The sequence below is a fragment of the Pelodiscus sinensis genome, chromosome 9, assembly GCF_052426305.1.
Source record: "Pelodiscus sinensis isolate ZL-2025 chromosome 9, ASM5242630v1, whole genome shotgun sequence".
NCBI classification, from domain to species: Eukaryota; Metazoa; Chordata; order Testudines; family Trionychidae; genus Pelodiscus; species Pelodiscus sinensis.
Genome location: NC_143060.1, coordinates 65,346,737 through 65,366,408, shown reverse-complemented (window position 1 = coordinate 65,366,408; position 19,672 = coordinate 65,346,737). Strand labels below are relative to the sequence as shown.

Genomic DNA, 19,672 nt, shown 5'->3' with positions numbered 1-19,672 from the left:
AATTCGGTGCTGTTGACCGCCCCGCATAGAGGGACTACACGGGATAGGGGGTCACAATGGAATACGGATCACCAGTTGAATGCCACCGCGGCTGGCAGTGACTACACGCTGTCACGCTCGGATGCATCTTTGGCGCCCGGAGGTTCGGTCGCCCGGAATACAGAATCCAACAGTCGAGTCCAAGACAGAAAACCCAGCACCACTGCTCAGGTCTCCCCAGTGCCTCGCAGAGCCAGATATCCCCATACACAAGCAGAACAGAAAACACGTCCCGCTTCCCCGGGCGAGGGTCTCACGAGTCCCCGCAAAAATCTCTTTGGAATGGGAGCCAGCCACACCCCCAGAGCTCACACCTGCTTCCCCGGGCAGCTGGGAAAGGGGCTAACAAAGCCAGGGACGGTGGTGGTGGGATCAGCTAATGCTTCTGAAGATGATAAAAAGCACCGTGCTACTTAGAGCATTGACCAAGCCCTGGCTGAGGCTTCCAGAGAGACTCAAGACAGGCCACGGGAAAAGGGCTCTGAGACAGCTGAGATGGCCAAGTGGCGACCACCTGCCTGGACTGGTCCTTGTCTGGCCCCGGCACCGAATGGTCTACAGTGGAGATCTGCCCCCAGGACGATGCTCCAGCCAAGAGCAAGGACAGTGGAAGGGGGAAGCCGGCAGAGCAGGGCACATATTGTGTACGGTAACTCCCATGCCCCCGGCAGCAGAACTTCCTTCCTGGAAGGATTTGAGGCTGAGTCTTGCTTGATGGGCAGCAGGTATGAAAGCCGGGAGCAGAGGGGGCCTCGATGAGGATGCTGAGACCTGCCCCCCGGGGGAGGAAAAATATTATGGGCATTGCCCGAGTCTTTGGTGCCACCCGAAGGCCAGCGCGGTTGGGAGTTCTAGGGTGAGCAAACACACAGGCATGAACTCCTCCAATCCAGGCCAGCCTGGGACCTCCACAAGTCCCCAGCCCCAGAAGAAGGCCCTACTGTCTGGCCTGGCCCCGGATCCCAGCCACACCGGCTGCCCTGCCCAACGGGAACTGCGTCCGATACTGTCGTGCCAACCAGCAGTAAACACTCCTGCATAACCAATCCCCTGCCTGGATTTGCTGCGGGTTATTAAGGCCAATAAAACCCACTAACGCCACCTCGGCGCGCTCGTTTCCCTTAAAGCACAATTGCCGTCCGGCGCAACGACCCGCAGGCCTTCTGAGTTTCTTCCCGTTCCAAGTCTCCGCAACACATTCACCCAGTTGATGAGCAGAAAAAAACCACACACTACAGGCCGGCGCCACAATCGCCATGTGGGATCTGGAGTGCCCAGCACTGCCTCTCTGCTCTCTCCATCGGCGGCCATGGGGAGGCCATGGCTACCACTTAGACGCTTCCTAACATGCCTAGAAGAGGGACCTTCCCTCTCCAGGACAGAGCAGGAGACTGGTCGGAGAGGAAGGGGAACAGGTTTCCAGCCATTCCTTTGCTGCCACCTGTCTCCCCTGGCTGCCTGGCCCCTTTGGAGAGGGGCAGATGTGTGCACAGCCCCCTTACCTCGCTCTGACACTGATTCAACGCTCCTTTAATTAATCCTTCCGCATTCCTGCCAGCGCCCAGGGCGGTGACAGCCGCTGTCCTGTTTTAGACATGCCTGAGCCATCTCGCCCTCTCCTCCTCCGCGCCTCCTTCCCAAGTGCGCCGCTGACACAGTGAATCCCTCCCAGAGGTGGGTAGGGGGTTGCCTGATTCCTTTCCTTACATCCCTCCAGCCATGGCACAGCTGGGAAGAAATGCCACGCAGCCACCAAACATGGAGGGGTGCGTCAGCAGGAAGCTAACAGAAAGGACACACAAACATGCAGCAACAACCAGACTACTCTTCGTTCTTCCAACAGACGGTCCATGGAAGAACAGTGTTGTGCAGAAGCAAAAAACACACAGGCAAGGAATGCAAACACACACACACAATATTTGTGTGTTCAAACACACTCGGATGATACACACGTATACAGGAGCAGGGTGAAAGTTTTTAGCCAATCTCCCCTAATCGCCTCTTCCAAAAAAAGCAGATTCAGATTAATGGAAAACCTTTCTCGAATTGGTGTTGAATTTCTGAACGAAATCAAAATATTTTGGCTTTAGTGTTTTCTAAATGAACTGTCTTGACTTCAAACAACATCGTGTTTCAAATTTTATGTCCATTTTATTGTTTAAAAAAAGGCTAAACTCAAGAAAGAAAGAAAATGTGTACATGCCATTCCAAAGAAAACTTTTCCAAGAATTTTTGTTTGTGGAAAAAAATTTCATTTCGGGTCAACCCCAAATGAAATGTTTTAATTTTTTTTAATTGCCCAAAATATCCCTCTTCATCCAGCTCCCAGACACTTCCATACACAGACACAACTGATGTGTACACATACATACGCACCCATGCACAACGCAGAGGCCTTGTATGCAAACACTTGCTGTCGCACCACACACACACACACACACACACACACACACACACACCCTCACGTTGTGCACATGCGAGACATCCTCCGATCAACACAAATGCCCATGGTCAGATGGGAAGCCAGCACTCGCAGCCGTTTGTGTCCATACACCACACAGAGGGACACACCTTGCTGATGGCTTCCCGGAACACACAGCCCACACCCTTACCCATCTCTGACCATTGCAGTAGGCAGCAATTACCACAGATTATCAGCCCGACAATGACAGGCTGTGTAAAGAGAGACACCGAGCCAACGCTGCCTCCCGGAGACTGGCATATTCAAGTACACTTAGGACATGAATAGCAATTTACGTGCCATCGCTAAGGCAAAACCACAATGGCTCTTTTGGCAGCCTCTTATTTTGAAGCCTGTTATTTGTTGGCGTTACAAGCTATAATCACAACAGCAACTTTCAAAACCCTTATCTGCCGTGACGCACCAAATCTATTTCAGAGCCGTAATTGCTATGTCACCAGCGAGTTTGCTGCTTAATGCACTCAAATGCCATTTAGTGTTTGCAGGGTCATTACGGCGAGCAGAAAGGAGAAGTGCACGAGTGGGGGGGGCAAGGTGGTGGCAGCGTTCAGAACAGATGTGCCGTTCCTATTGTGCCTAACGGGTGAAACGAGAGAGATTGAAAATCAGGCCGCCGACGAACGCAGCGCTCGGCTATTTGGCCGGTTGGGAAGCCCCCGCATTATTCACCACCGGGAATGGACTTTATTTCCTAGGATGAAGCAAGAGCTCGCGCTCCCGAGCAGTCTCATAGAGAAGCCCAGGGAAATGTTGATTCGTTACAAGTGTTGTGGCCTTTGGCGATAGCCCGTCTGGTGAGTTACCACCCCGTTGGCAAGCTGCACCCCCTGGCTTGATTGGCGAACATCACATCATACTGCAGGGACATCAACGGAGCGGTGCCCATCGACGTCCTCAGGAGCTGGATCAAGATGCATGGGATCCAGCGTGCTACAGGTGACCGCGATATTCCTCCACAACTCTGGGTCTCGAGCACAGTCCAGTTGGGTTCCAAGGAGGCCACACACACACACACACACACACACACACACCATTGACACACACACACACACACACACACACACACACACACACACACACACACACACACACACACACACACACACACACACACTTTAATTTCCCCTTCTAGTCCTGCTGGAGGGGAAGCCACCCCTGCCAGCCTCACGCTGGGGACCACAGCAACGCCCCCACTATCCCTGCCCTTATTTTCCTGGGCTTTTCGTTGTCTTGCTGCGTTTCCTGTGTCCTGCGTGAGATCCATGATCACACCCCCGTCAGCTCCCAGGACCACTGATTGGAGCAGCATGCGGGACACCCCAGCCTCATCCACAGCACAGGGAGCAGGTGACCCGCATGGCTCCTCCCGTCTGCAATGACTCAGCTCTGAGGAAGCTCTCTGTACGAGCGTGTGGACACACCTGACAGACATCAGGCAGAACACGCCCTGGCATGAGCTAGCTGCATGAGCCCTCCACAGCCTGGTTACCCCAGACGTCATGGCCGCAGCTCAAATCTCCCTGCCGAGTGCCAGCCTCCTACATGTCACACACACTGCAGAAGAGAGAGAGAGAGCTGTCCCTCCCTCCGGCTGTGTCTACACTGGGACACTTATTCCGGAAAATCAGCCGCTTTTCCGGAATAAGCTGCGAGCTGTCTACACTGGCCCCTTGAATTTCCGGAAAAGCACTGACAATCTACTGTAAGAAATCAGCTGCTTTTCCGGAAAAACTATTCTGCTCCCGCTCGGGCATAAGTCCTTATTCCGGAACACGGTTCCGGAAAAGGGCCAGTGTAGACAGCCCAGTAGTCTTCTCCGGAAAAAAGCCCCGATCGCGAAAATGGCGATCGGGGCTCTTTTCCGGAAAAGCGCATCTACATTGGCCACAGACGCTTTTCCAGAAAAAGGGCTTTTCCGGAAAAGCAGCCTGCCAGTGTAGACGCTCCTTTTCTGGAAAAACTGAAAACGGAATAGTATTCCGTTTTAAGCATTTCCAGAAATTCATGCCAGTGTAGACACAGCCTCCCTGTATTTTGAGCAAATTCCTTTTTTGGCCGTCTCTTGCAGTGCCAAAGCTCTTCACTTTCCTCTGTCAGCCTGGCTGCCCCACACGGCCGTGATGGTCTTGCTGACAGGATCACCCCCAGACATTCTCCTGGCTGCTGCGCCAACTGTCGAGTGTGGAGGACTGGGCCTGATGCTCCCATGTCTACACCCTCTCAGGCATGTTATCCAGCCCTATTATCGGACCTTGGGTGGGGCCAATGATTACCTGCGCCATATGCTCAGTTGCCCACCAGGAGCAGTCGGCTCATCTCACAGTTACTGATGGTCATTCTCTTCCAACCCACCTTAATTGCACCAAGATAGTAGCGATCTGCCCTGGCGGCAGCCCCCCACGCAGAGCTCACTCGACATGTGCCTCTGCCCTCAGAGCCGAAGACTCCTCTTCCAGTGGGATGTAGCGGCCATCTTCTGGCCCCCGTGCTTGCACACGGATGGCCTGAGTTTGCCCGGCCAGGTTAATTGGTCTTTGAAGCAGCTGTTTCTGGAGCTGTGGCTGCCATTCTTGTGCGGTTTGCTCAACGTTCATGAGTCACCAGAAGAAGGGATGGAACTCAGGCGGGGCCTCCTGCTTCTCACTGCAGGGCAAGCTTGCTCGTCCCTCTGCTACTTCGGCCCATTGTTGTTGTCTTCAGAGGAGAAGTCCACGCTCCCCACTTCTGGGATGCAAGGTGACGGGGCTGAGGCCTGACTCTGACCTCGCCAGGGCCGACAGACCTGGATCTAGGTTGACTCCATGGCTCAACAGAAAACAAACCAAAAGCCCTACCGCAACCGAGCCCTTTGCTGAAGCTTTCTTGCTGGGCCTGGTTGTTTCTAGGGCTTCCCACCAGCACCACCTCTATCTTGGCTTCCTAGCTCCTCCCCGCACGGGGAGGATGTGAAGGAGAGGCCCCTGGACTCCACAAACAGCCTTTCAGAGAGTCTAAACCCTGACAACAGGGTGGGTTTCTCAGAAATCTGAGCCACTCTTCAACCCCCCCCCCCCCCGCCATTCCAGTGCACTCCCGTCTGCCCCATCACAGTCACACTCCATACAGCCAGTCCATTCCCAGGAGAACTGAACTTACCCCGTCCTGCCCAGCCTTAACATCTACCCGTCCACCACCACAATGACCCACAATTATCTCCATCAACTCACCATTTTGGCACCCTCCCAACACCAGCCACCAAAGAATCCATCGTTTGTTGCAAGTGGATCAACGTTTCCCACCTTATCAAACTTTCACGTCTAATGGCAATTTACCCTGCGGCCTTCAAAACAACGCCGATGCGTGAGCAGACACACGCTGGTAAATAAAGCCATCCCCGGATATTACTGAAATGGCCACACATGCTGTGTCTTTTACATAGATCATAATGTTCTAGAAGGAAACATACTAGCAGGTCGCGGTGCGGGTTGCGCATTGCAGTGCAATTTTCAGTTCTTTGACTTGTGTACGGAGGGTGTGGCACTGCGCTGCACGGTCTTCAATGTGCTTCTCTGGATGAGTTTCATGATGGTCTTGGGCTACTGCTTGGATACTGGGTGTTGAGCAGAGCGCGCGTATCGTTTTTTAGCGTTTGTGGTGTTACTTGGGCAACTGTAACTTTAACTTGCGGGTGTTTTGCGGGAGAATTTCCTAGGGTTTGTGTTTTAAATAAGATTTTTAAGCATGATGGACCAAACCCAAGTCCAAACATCAGCTGGGGAGAATGGCTCTCCAGTTAGCGTGGACAAAGTAGGTCTCCAATAATCATATCTTCTCGTAACACTTTGCACAGCCAGCAGTGAGAGTTTTAACTGGGGCAGCTCCTTTATCCATCTGCCCACAAAGCTCTCCATGGGAAACAGCAGGAACCAGGCCTCTGAACTGTAGAGATGTAGCTGCAGAAATTAGCATAGCTGAAGCTGTTGCAATGGGTAGAGCGTATTGTTTTCCTGGCTGTGCAGCTGCCTCAACTCCATTCCATACCCAGCTCCACTCTTGACACACACCCCTGATTTAAACTCTAGCAGGTACCTTGCTCCCTCACACCCGCTGGCTGTATATAGTCTGCTGCTCCCCATGGTCATTTTTCTTGAAGACGGCATGCTAACGACGTAAGGGTGGGGTTTTCCAAGATGCTCCACGTTGGCTTAACTCCCCATCTGTCAACATCGGGGTCCCCTGATTTCCCAGGGAGCAGAATCAGGTTTAAGTCCACGCGCCTTTGAAAATCCCACCCCGAAAGTGCTGGGCTCGTAGTTTACTGGGAGAAAATGGGATGGCACCGTGACGGGACATCTTTGCTCAGCAACCCATTGACTGAGAGCCTGGGGACAGAACAGCAGGAAGAAAGAGGCTTTCCAAGGTTAACAAAGGGGTTTCTATAGCAGCTCCCTTCTTGCACGGTTTAGGATGCAGAAAGGAGGAACTTCCTTCTTCTATGGATCTTAGAAGACATGTCTACACTGCAAAAAACCACTCGTGGCTGAGAGGCTCAGAGTCAAGCCCATTGACTGGGATTCATTGCTGCCGGGTTTTATCTTTATTTTTTGTGGAACAGACATTCCCAAACAGTCCACAGGACTGCAGCTCAGCGAGAGAGTCTTTGCTCACAGCTCAGCTCCCAAAGCCCTGATCCTCGGCACTAGCCGCGCCATATCATGACGGATGCTTTCCTTGCGAAGGAGGAACCCATGGACAAAGGCTCCTGCCTCTGTCAACGTCCCCGAGTTGCCTCTTCCTGCAAAAACGCATCACACCACCCATGCAGTGTGGAGAGCAGGTGATGCAAAAATACACCCCGATACTGACCAGGTCCATCGTAGGACAAACAGCACAGAGCAAACAGACGTGGCCAAGAGTAAACGTGTTTATAAGACAAAAGTTTCCATGGGAAGGTTCTTTTCCAAGAGAAGGCATATTCGATTTTGGAAGCATCTATCAGTAAGTCAGTCCAATTTTTGTTGCTAGAGGGATCCAAAAAAAAAAAAAAAAGGAAATTTCAAAAAGGGTGGCTTTTACAACCTTCAAACTCATTGTAGGGAACTCAAGTAGGGCCCCGTTTTAACGCACCCCTCTCGGAGCCCTTCTCATGATGGCATAGGCTCTGATCAGCGACACACGGCCTCCTGGGTGGCTGGCAACTCTCCCTTCGACACTCCCACCTCCAGATGGACAGCTGCGACTCCAGCGGTGGAGAATTCTGCGCCAACGTGGCATGCAACTGGTTCCCATTGAGCTGTTCTGCCACGTGCGACGTTTCTAGCTTGCTCAGCCTTTCATCTGAGCATGATGCGGCGTTCTTATCCGCGCCCCGCCTGAACCTTGCTGCCGAGTGGTGAAGGGCCATCAGAGACCTCCCCAGAGGTGGCTAGGTTTCAGGGGTGGGGTGGGGCTTTCTGCCGAGCTGGTTTGTGGAGCACTTGGGGGTGAAAGGAGTTAGCTGGTGAGGAACGCTACGTATAGCAGTGTGCTGGCAGGGACCCAAAGTCTTCAGTCGAAGGCGTCTCGTAGAGAGTGACAAAGACGGTTTCTCAAACTGCTGCTTGTTTGCAAATAATCTGGTCTCTGCCTCCTACTTGAGCGACGGGTCAGTGCATCCAACAGATGAGCGAGGAGCAACGCTTTGCAATGATAACACCCAACCAACGCAGCCAGGAACAACCAGCTTTTAGCCACCAGAAGCCATTCACCAATTTGCCATCCCCTCCCCCCTTTTGGAGCAAATCCTTCTCCTTTCCCCCCAAAACCTGCCATCCTATCCCCGACACCCCCAAACAGAAAGTGGAAACACGGCGCACAAGCTAGCAGCTCCTATCTGTGTCATTGCCACTTCCGAATGGCTAATGCCGGGCCGTAGGTCCTTTGGGTCCCCCCAGGTCTGTGGCTGGCCTGTAGTACCTGGCTGAACAGAGCGGGGGTGCTCTATCAGGCTCTCTGCCTTGTATTTGGCTTTTGGGGCTGCTCTCCCTTCTCTGCGTCTCTTTCATCCCACCCCCCCTCCCTTCGGAGCAACTCCTCGCATATTTTTGACTTAACCCAGAATGTGGCTATTTTCAAATAATTCCCCGGTCGCAACAAGCGCAGCCTCTCCTCAGGGGTCTTTTAATTTATACGAAAGTATCATATCTGATCACAATCAGCCTCCGATTCATTTGCTCCTCAGTATGAAGAAGCCGGAAAGGGAATAAATTCAGCTCGCATAGAAATTAATGCGGAACGATGGGATCTTTCATCTGGCATTGCCAAGCACAGTTTTTGCAACTGGCTTATGCAATCAGACATAATTATCTGCACATGTTCAGTTGCATTACTTCACCAAGCTGCCCAGCTCGGCCTTGTGACGTCAGGCCTCCGTGCTAAGCCTTAACGTCCCTTTTTTTTTTCCCCTCAGCATGGCTGAATTAATTAAAAAAAAAAAAAAAAAAAGGTAAAAGCAACACAGCCATGAGCCAAGACTTCCACCGCGTTTTTTCTCCATGCATGGTGGCATTCTCTCTCTACAAACCTCCTTCAGTGGATTATGTTTTTGGCCAGCCCAGACAGGCGGGTCTTGATTTGCTGCCCGCCACAAGGAAATCTCTAATTTCAGCCTCTGTGTGGTGCCATTAGGGAAACACGAGGGGGGATCAAAGCACGGGGATTCCTGTTGGGTAGCCCAATGTGCAAGCTGGTCACGGATGGACTGAGACGGCTGGATGCCACCTCGGTGCGCTAACGTTTGGGTTTGAAAGGCCATGGGCAGCTTCTCAAAATGGACAGAGGGAAAGTGAGTCCGCGGAGGCTGTTTTGATGCTTCCACTCATATCACCTCTTGCTCCCCTTTGTTTCAAAATGGCACGAACCCATGGAGGATGCCTGGCAGAGCCAAACGTGTCTGACACCTTCTCTCTAGTGGAGGCGGCTAGTTTGGAACAGATCCCCTGGGGTGGGCAACATATGAATGGGGAAGGGTATCTGGAGAGACAAGGATGGGGTCTAAACCCTTCATCTCTCCTGTGCCCCCAACGCCAACGGATTCCTTTGCTCTCCCTCTCTTCCCCAGTCGGGCACCAAAGCCAAAACAACATTGCTAGCACGTCTCCCTCTCTCGATTTCCCCGCCTGATTCCGTGACCTCCAAAAGGGCCAGAGGAAAAAAAAATCCACCAAAAACATCCACTCCCCAAGAACAGCCTCCTTTTCCAGGCTGCCCTCTTGTCCCCGCTTGCTGTCACCGCCGCTGAGAGGGCGGACGATTGATCTGAGAAATGAAGTTGGATTGCTGTCCCGAATCTACACTCCGTTCTCCTTGTGTCTGTCTGATCGATTTCACTCGGTACGACACAGCTTGTCGCTATGAATTTTCATGCTGCTCGGGAGCCGCCAGCGCACCCAAGAACAAGTAGAAGATGGTTTTTACCCTCCCCCCGTGTTTTCCATCATCATCGCTGTTTTTCGGCTCGAGACGCTGGCGAGGGGAAGGGCTATTTTTAGACCCTCCGGCTTGTCCGGGATGGGCTGTGACCATTGGCCTTCTTGTGGCTATTTCAAGGCCTTGGCTCGTGGTGACATCCCCTACCACTGGTCTACTAGGTGTCACCTGTTTAGCAGCTCCTCTCAGCTGAACGCATGTGGCCGCAGGTGCCTCGCAAACACTGATTGCGTCTGACAGGCCTAGACGCCAGCTGCCTGCACGAAGCCTGCCTAGTCGCCACTTTTTGTGGGCAGAACTCTGCCGGCGGCGTGACCGATACAGAAGCAATAAACTAGGTGACCGTAAAGCTAAGACAAGTGCTACTAAGTGGCATTCTGAGCCCTATGGCTTTGAAATAATTGGGAGTGAGAGAGAACAAAACCAAAGCGTGCGCACGCTCGCACACACACACACACACACGCACACAAAGGAAAAGAAAAACAAGCCTATTTTTCTTACACTGATGCCCTGCGGACTATACATCTGACTTGCTGCAAGTCCGTCACTGTATCCTCCTGTCTGGCTGATAACATGGCGAAGGGTATCCACCTAGACAAACCAACAACAAAAGGGAGAAAGTTAGAGACAGAGAGAGATGATTAAGCAAAGCTGCTCTGGTTTGCATTTGGACGCGTTATTCAACAACCGCCAAACATCACGATCGTTTTCAGAGCAGCTCTTGGGGTGGAAGATGGAGGACACCTCCCCTCCCTCCCCCCGCTCCCGCCGGCACTATAACTGTCGGTTGTAAGTTCTGAGCATCACAGCAAAGACGGGGGGAGGAAAGCAAACCCGGTGGGGGCTTGCTGCTGCTCATGACGGGAGCTCTGGACTCCACTTCCCGATCTCTGCCCCTCCATACTTCAACCCCGGGGTGCCCATATCGACCGAAGAGACACAAAATCTAGGGGATCTCTGTTCACGTGGCTCCTCTACTTGCTTTCAAGGGCATGAAACGTGCATACGGACCATGGCAAGAGGTCTCTCCCACTCCCCCAATGACCGTCCCACGCCACACGTTGGTTGATCCCCATCCATGACGCCTTGTTCTGCATCCAGGCTCCATGTGACATAGAAATGCTCTTTGCCAAGGTGGACATGTTTGAATGGGCATCACCTCCTGCCATCTGAAAAGCCCTGACTGTCCATGGACTTCTTGGGGTGGATGGGAAGCGAGAAGCCTACAGACGACCGTACGTGCATCTCAGATCGTTCACGGGCATGACCCTCTGCTGTCCACAGCTGCTGATGTTCCTGAAAGGATGCCCCAAAGCCCTTCCCTGTCTCATCAGACTCAAGCGGGACTGCCTAAGCCTGCGCGGTTGGTTGTTAATTAAAACGGGCCATATTGGTACATTTCAGCCTCGCTCTCCTTTCAGCACACACCAAGCATCGGCACCGAGCGAACGAGCGGAAGCCTGGCACACGAGACACCCGTACGAGCAGCAGGTCCCGCCCCTTGAAACATAAAGCAAGCGCGCTAGACCTGGGCGAACGTCATTGGAGCCACACGCCTGCACTTGGAAACCTCTCCGAACGCACGCTAACAAGCCAGAGCCAAATGCATTCACAAAGTGTGGGCAAGATTCCCCAAGACAATGGTTTGGTTTGGTGGGGGGCGGGCCGTTTTGCTTGTGGGTTTGTCCGATTGGTTTGTTTGCACCCCTTCGGATTTCTCTTTTGGGGCCAGAGTGGGAAATGCCAATACAATCAAGGGCTCTTCCAACACTAACGCATTCGCTGGCAGCACATCGGATGGGTCCCTACCTGTGATTGCACGTTGGCTCCAACCTGGGCCCCTTGGTAAGAATCCCCATTGAGTGACTGCACGCTCATGAACAAATCTCCAGAGTTTGACATGTTAAAAGAACTGGAAGAACCTGGAAAGGAAAGAGTGAGGCACCTGAATCATAGAAAGGAAAAGGATCCACCCCGCAACTCTCAGCCAAGAGGAAAGAACGACATGCAAAGCAACCCCAAAACAAAAATAAAACACACAGTCAGTTAGTAGTATGAAGAACAGTGCAAGCAAAAAAAAGGGTGCAATTGTGAGGTTATACCAAGCCATACATTATTATATTTCAACAGCAGGCTTGTCCTGCCACAGCTTCCCAACAGGGGGACGGATACTTTCAAAACCCAGCCTAGAGGACTGGGGTGCCCAATTTCCTTCCATCGAAGCGTGGCCAAAGCCTTTCGGCAATTTTGAACATCCGCGTGCGGAAAGGGCAGATTCTGTCCTCCCCCCAGGACAGAACTCCCACAGAGGTTCAAGGAGGACGGCTGGGGAGACAAGTGTGGAACGTGCGTTCGAGGAGGTAGGCTATAAAAAGGTGTGCTGCACGGTACATCCATTACTGGTCAAATTCATCAGGCCGGGGCAGCAGGCTTCCATCGGAAGGCTTTGTATAGCCTTCTCTTAACCTCCTTTGGCATCCCACATTTCTGGCAGATTAGTGTCATTGGTTAGGCAACCCAAGGAACCATGATGGACCATGAGAGGATCTCTTCGCCCTTTCCATGCCAGCTGCCTAGCACCGGTGAACTCTGCAAGCAAATTACAGAGCAGAGATTCCCCCCGCATGCACTAGTCACCCCAACGATAATAAGAGAGACAACCGGGTTGGACAGAAACATGTTTGTTGCAGAAACAAGGTTTTCTGCTTCCGGCTCTGAGGTGCCCGACCACGTTCCCTGCCCACCGAGCAGAGGAAACAAAATCATTGCACAACCGGGACGCATGGGCGGGGGGGGGAGGTTTCTTGGGATTATTTCAAAACTCTCGTGCAGCTCAGCGCTTTAAGTGTGAGAAAGCTCAACGTGCAAAGCTGGGTTATCGACATGATGTTCGCCGGGCAAGAGGGAGACTTTCAGGGGCCCAGGTCAGCGCTACTGTAGAGACCCAAACCCGCGCTGCTCAAATTGCCACCCCCTTGCAGCCCATATCGGCAACCATCGTCTTGGCGGAATTGCCCAACAGAGAGTCATGCGTAAGCTCGGAAACAAATCAACCACCTAGCTCCCTCCTCTGATGGAACCTGCTCCTGAAACGGGGACAGGAAGTCAATGAGTGAGCTCTGCTATTAAGAATTTGGCCAGTGCTGGTCCCTGCTCATAGAATCATCAACTCATCGAATACTTGAACTGGAAGAGACCTCAAGAGGTCATCAAGTCCAGTCCTTGCCCTCATGGCAGGACCAAGCACCGTCTAGACCATCCCTGACAGATGCCTGTCTAACCCGCTCTTAAATATCTCCAATGATGGAAATTGCACAACCTCCCTAGTCAATTTATTCCAGTGCTTAATCACCCTGACAGAGAGGAATTTTTTCCTAATGTCCAACCTAAACCTCCTTTGCTGCAATTTAAGCCCATTGCTACTGGTTGTGTCCTCAGAAGCCAAGGAGAACAATCTTTCTCCCTCCTCCTTGTGACACCCTTCTAGATACTTGAAGTGTCTCTTCACAAGGCCCTCTCCTACGAAACTGCAGAAGGTCTCAAAATGAAAGGGAGACAGGGAGATCCCTCGGCGATACAAGCCTGACCTAAACCTCACCGTGGCCAACAGAAAGACTCCATGACATTAGTGAATTAGACACTGAACGTGCTGGGAAGAACACAACCAGTGAAGGCTACTGCAGCCGTGCTGCTACAAAACACTGCCCCGTAAGTTGCAAAGAGTGATCCAAGAGTAAGAATCAATAGGAACAAGTCAGTATGCAGCAATACTGAATCCTCCACATCTCTTGTTTAGCAAGCGAACAACTTCCATTTTCCTTCTGCATCTGGAGTTGTTATTTATTAATTTTATTATTATTATTATCATCACTAGAAAGGCAAAATGACAATAATATTATTTTGCATTTGTATCGCATCTCTCCTGTGAAACCTGCCAAGCACTTTGCCAACCAGAATTAGTTTAGCCCCACAAGAGATTGGCGAAAATCGTTATTTCTCCTTAAACAATGGCACCCAGAGGTGAAATGATGGTCTCAAGGACACACAGCAAGTAAGTGGCGAAGGCAGGCGCAGAACTCAAGACTCCGCCTCTGCTCCTTGCGCTAACCGCTAGACAACACTCCCGTCCCCGGCGGCGCAGAATTGCTCTGTCTCCACCGGGGCAACTATTTTATTCCAACCTCCCCTCTCCCAGTTTCAAATCAACAAAAACCAACCTCCGCCTCGCCGACATGAAAGGTAAGAAACCAGTTCGCAGAACAGAAAAAAGAAAAGAAAATAAACAGCCGCAAACTCTAATTCGGATAGGCGGCAGTCTCTTGGAAATCACAAGGGGCGTGCGAGAGGCCATTTGGAAGATATACACCGCTACTGGCACGGTGTACACTTACAATCTATGTGCCTCCATAAACGTTAAATACGCCTTGCTGCTGATGGAGATGCAGTGGTAAATATGCGCATACCAATGTGCTACATGTACAGATGCATTTGTATCAGAGCAGTAATTGCTGCGCTGGCACTCGCCGCTGTCGGGAGCGCTGCTTCAGCACTCTGTTGTCTGCCTACAAGTCATGTGTGAAGATGACGAGGGCCCAGGGTCTCGGAGAAGCTGCCGGTGTGGGAGAGTGGGCAAGAGGGGTGCCAGCAGTATCTAAGGGACATCAGCTTAGGAGGGGCCATCTAAACGCACCAATCCAACGCGGGTCCACCACGGAGCCAATCCGTCACTCTAAGGAGCCCACGTTTTCGGGCTCCAGGTTTTGAAGGCTCGAGCAACCTGACCTGGAACCCCACAAGCGCTGAAACGTAACAGCTGCCATTTAGCGTGTAGGTCCTTCAATACTATTCAATTTGGGGAGAAGATTGGACAGTGTTGGCTTCGGCTGTGAAACAGCCTCCTACGGAAAGTGACAGACGCTTCCAGACGTGGTCCATTTAAAACCCATGGGTTCATGGCGCCAGGGAACATGCTATCGAAGAAAGCCTGTACGAGCCCAGGAGAGAGTCAATTCCTCACCCTGGCAAATCAGAAAAGGACTTTGCCTCCCTGTCAAGCGCACACCACCAGGATCTGTCCTGGAGCAGGCTGGAGCCAAATCTCCCAGGCCTGAAATATCCTGCAGGAGGCTTTTGCAAGGTTTCATTGAGTCATTTTTGCTTATGTGGCACAGAAACTTTTGGTCGTTTCAGGTCCGTGGGCCATTGACAAGGTTACCACCACCGGTAGGTTTCAGCGTAAACTTGAGTGCACGGACCCTGGAGGGGAGAGGGACTAGACGCGTCTAAACAGGTATTTTCCACCTCTAATTCCTGTGATTTCCCCATCCAATTCCCAGTTGCTCCCTAATATTCAAACGTCTTCATGACTTGCTCATAGCCCGTCGTCCTTCCTCGTTTCTATTCGCTTCCACCTCCTCTCTGTCCCACCTCTTTATCCCTCGGCACTCCCCAGTCCCTCCTTGAATCAGCATTTCGTAAGAACGTAAGGATGGCCATACTGGGTCCACCTAGCCCAGAGTCCTGTCTGCCGACAGTGGCCAGTGCCAGGTGCCCCAGAGGGAGTGAATAGAACAGGGAATCATCAAGTGATCCCTCCCCTGTCGCCCATCCCCAGCCTCTGACAATCTCTGCTCATCCTGGCTATTAGCCATTGATGGACCCAACCTCCAAGAATCTATCTAGCTCTTTTTTGAACCCTGTTAAAATCCTGGTCTTCACAACATCCCCTGGCAAGGAGTTCCACAGGTTGACTGTGCACTGGGTGAAGAAATACTCCTTTTACTTCTCCACCATTTCCTGCAGCGTTTGCTCCTGTCAGCTCCAGCCATTTGGCCTCTTCAACTCCATCTCCCGCCCTGACTCCGGAGAGGGACTTTCCCCAAAGACAGCCCTTCGTCCAGGGGACTGATAGCTTCCCCAGGAACTGCTTGCTTACTGCTCCAGTCACTCAGCTCCTGTGTGGTGATGTATTTTTATCTGTGAGGGCACTCTCCTGTTAACAACTAGGTGAACTATGTACCTATGCACTGTCCATCTGTGGATCCCAGATGCTAACAAATGACGCCTCACAACCCTCACAGGAAGCAGACTTAGCCTGATCTGCAGGTGGGGAAACTGAGGTATTTCCTAGGTCACATCCCTTTTTGAAAGTGAAAGGGATGATTTTCATGGCATGGTGGCAAGATCACAAGTGTCCTTCTTACAGCCCTTTCCCCGCCGCCTGCAGCGACATTGCCAGAAGAAGCGCACGTAATTTTGGAGTGTGGACACGTGCTTTGGGAGAGGAGGGCCCAGGTAATTGACCTGTTACACAGCCATGCTGTCACTGGTGGGGAATACCGCAAGGACAGACTGTCATTGAAGCAGGATTCACCTGGGGCAGCCACAGGACGGGGGTCTGGGATGCTAGAAATGAACCTGATTAAAAGGATTTAGAAGTTTGCAAACTATGTGAGGTGCTTGAAAGGAGGGAAAAAAAATTGTGCTGCCAATGAGTACTCCTGCCTGAGCAACCCTACAATAACAAGCCTGAGTCTCTTGAAAAGCCCGTTTGTGCAGGGTGGGGCAAGAGCACAGAAGCACAGGAATTTTGGGGCTGGTCAGACCTGGGGTCTGTCTCGTCCAATTCCCTGCCTCTAGTACCAGATGCTACAGAGAAAGATGTGAGAAACAATCCAGCGGGGACAGATATGCGATCGCCTGCTCGCCAGGGAAACCGATCCCCCAACAGTGAAAGGCCGGCTTGTGCCCTGAATCATAACCCAAACCAATCTGTAGTTCCCATTGAATCCCTCCAGATAAGTCAGCAGCAGGTGGTGGAAACCGATCTGTAAAGCCAAAGCACGGGACTTGCACTAAAGGAGTACCTGATAAAAATCCAGCAAGGGAACAGATTGGCGTTTCAAGCCCCCGAAGGATTCTTTGGAGAAAAAGTGAGCCGTTTGTTCCACTCCCCCCACATCACGGTCCCCTCGCTACGCAGCGTGACGTTTTATTTGACTTCACTCTTGTCCTGTTTTCCCTACCCTCTGCCCATCTAACTCATGCAGCGTGTAGGTCAAAAGATCACCTCTCTCGAGATCGCCTGGAAAGGTCAGACCAAGTACTGGCGTGACGTTAGGTTTCCTCAGAAGGAGAAATATAGTTCCAGGAACACCAAAATCCCCACGGCCTGTTTCACATCTCTGCAGGGCCCTACATCTGTGCATGCCTGAAATCAGCCCACTTATGCACTGGAGAAAGGAGCGTCTAATTATAGACCAAGCTGAACGATGCATAATTAAGCATATTCACATTTCCCTCCTTAAAGCAAAAGAAGCATATATCCATACATACATATATATTTAAATCACATGGCAGCCGTTAAGTTAACCTCTGTTTCTTTACATTAGGAGCCAAATCGCCCCTCGCTTTCAACTCTCAGCACAAAGTATCTAAACATGTACAGTTTGGAACAACGCCAGTTCTATCTGGTGGCACCGTGCGCATGTTGCCGCTAGATTTAAACAGGCGGCGTGTCATAGCTCTTTAGCCAAAGAGTTGAAATCTGGGTAAGAGGAACTGATCACACACACAGTTGTCCCTTACAGCAAATGAAATGACAAAAAACACAAACAGCTAAGGAAGGGAGGGAGGAGGTGGGAAACAGACAAACCCACCCACTGGATTTCCTTGAAGCTAGAAGATCTCAGCTAATACGGATAGTAAAGAAAAATAAAATCCACACAGAACACATAACTTGCAGGTAATCCAGACGTTATGGTGGGTGCGGACAAAAAACGGAAGTATAAAAATCCACACAAAACAGACTGAAAATAGCATGATCTGGAACATCCTGTAAGTGTTGGGTCTTTTTTGGTGGTGGTTTTTAGATCGGGGTCACTCATGCTTTCAGCCCCAGGTGAAGTAAATCAATTGTGCACGGACAATTTTTTTCCTTCTGAGGAGCAAGCAACTCAAGCGAATTTTTAATCCATGCAAAAACCCCAACACGTGACCATCGGTGACACGGCATGAGCACATCGCTTTTCCAAACCAAAAAACAGAATGGGAAAAAAAAAAAAACGAAAAAAAGTAAATCCTTTGCGGTCGTAAAAATTACATAAAAACCAACCAACGGAAAAACGAAAACGGAAAAAAGAAAAGCAAAGAAAACACAGAGATTAAAGGAAAAACAAACTAAAAAACAAAAACGAACAATAACAACCCAAAAAAAAAAAACTAACCAGCTGAATTGGGAGTTGAGGGTGAGTTAGCTTGGCTTCCATGGGCTGACACATTGGTAGCAGTGACAGCCGTTTTGGCAGCATAAATATTGGCTTCCTCTTGAAATTTACCTATGTTCTTCTTGTACCGGATTCGCTTATTTCCAAACCAGTTTGATACCTAGAGCGAGTTCAAGAAAAGACAAAGACGTTAACGTTTTACCTTTGACACAGTTTGCTGGGGATGGGGCGGGGGAGGGGGGGAGGAAAGGGGTTTAGGGACAGGGAATAAAGCACGTTAAGCACGGCAGGTTTTTGTCTAAAAGCGTTGCAAGGAAGCAATTCCATCTGCTGACTCTATCCCAACCCCAGTGAAACCCCAGGGCAGTATAAAAACCAATCGTGCACAGGTCTGCTCTTTCGACTTCGCACATGGCGAAGATTAACGAGACTGGCAACCCACGAATTCCACAATCACGAGGTTTTTTAAAGCATGAGACTGGTTTAACGTTCATGAGATTTGTTTTTAAAAGTGGGGCAAGGGGGCACACCGCTCTTTTGGAATGTGAGCCTCTAGAGTGCGCATAGGTCATGTTTTAAAGCGTTTCTTTGCTGCAGTGAAGGCTGTCAGCTTACTTGCAAAAGCTGGGATCCTCCTGTGATCACAGGACTCAGGGAGCCAGCTTTCAATGGAACCCCTGAGACAGCTATTCAATGCGGTAGGATTTTAAAATCTCGTTTGCTTTTCATTATTTGTGCTGCTGGTTTCCACTCAGAGTGGGACAGTGACATTAGCCTGGTCAGTTTCACTTCCGGTTTCTCCAGGCTGCTGGGTTCAGAGTCCCAACACCAACGAGAAAGATTTTCATTAAACAAAACAAAAAACCCTCCTTCGGCCGAATGATCCGGGTATCCAGGAAATTCTTCTGTTCTGGCTCGATCACGTCTAGAGCCCCACAAATCTGCAGCTCTCCGCTTTATCGTTGCAGTTGTCCATAGCCACGGATGTGGCTACCCACAGCTCATTTTGCGGCTACGGATGCAGATGGGGATCCAAATTTTGCATCTGGAACCTTGCTTTTGGAGCACAACCCAGAAGAATTGACAGCTGCTGCACTGCTTGCTCTGGTAAAACTGTGTGTAGACCTGACCAACATAACCAAAGAGTTAACATCTTAGCTAAAGCAGGGCACCACCTCTGTGAACGCTCTTAATCCAATTTAAACCTAGTCAGAAAATGGAGATGGTTGGAGGCTTGGCCGGCTCCTTCGTTTCAGATCGGTGCCCCAATGCACGACACTGACAGGTGGTGTGAATCCCAAACTCCACTCAGATCATGCACCCCCACTGCTCATAACACCAGACACAGAGTGGGGAAAGGCAAAGGCAGACGTCAATGAAGGTGCTTCAACAGAATTTTGCAGAGGCTGCTGCATGCTTCGTGCCTCGATTGCCCACCGGTTTGCAGAACGAAACAGGGTGACTGGTGATTTATAAAGAC

At 51.0% G+C, this 19,672-nt stretch overlaps 1 protein-coding gene across 3 annotated transcripts in view; it reads right to left on the bottom strand.

Moving 5' to 3' along the window:
* PBX1 (PBX homeobox 1) overlaps positions 1 to 19,672 on the bottom strand; it is a 203,611-nt gene that overhangs the window by 7,894 nt on the left and 176,045 nt on the right. Inside the window, exons 6-8 of one of the 3 annotated variants that reach the window (XM_075936967.2) lie at positions 18,193 to 18,352; positions 11,777 to 11,889; positions 10,469 to 10,558 (exon numbers count right to left, since the gene is read on the bottom strand). In XM_075936967.2, coding sequence (XP_075793082.1) covers positions 10,469 to 10,558; positions 11,777 to 11,889; positions 18,193 to 18,352 — 363 coding nt within the window. The remainder of the gene's footprint in view (positions 1 to 10,468; positions 10,559 to 11,776; positions 11,890 to 18,192; positions 18,353 to 19,672) is intronic. The other 2 variants (XM_075936968.2, XM_075936969.2) reach the window with 2 other exon arrangements.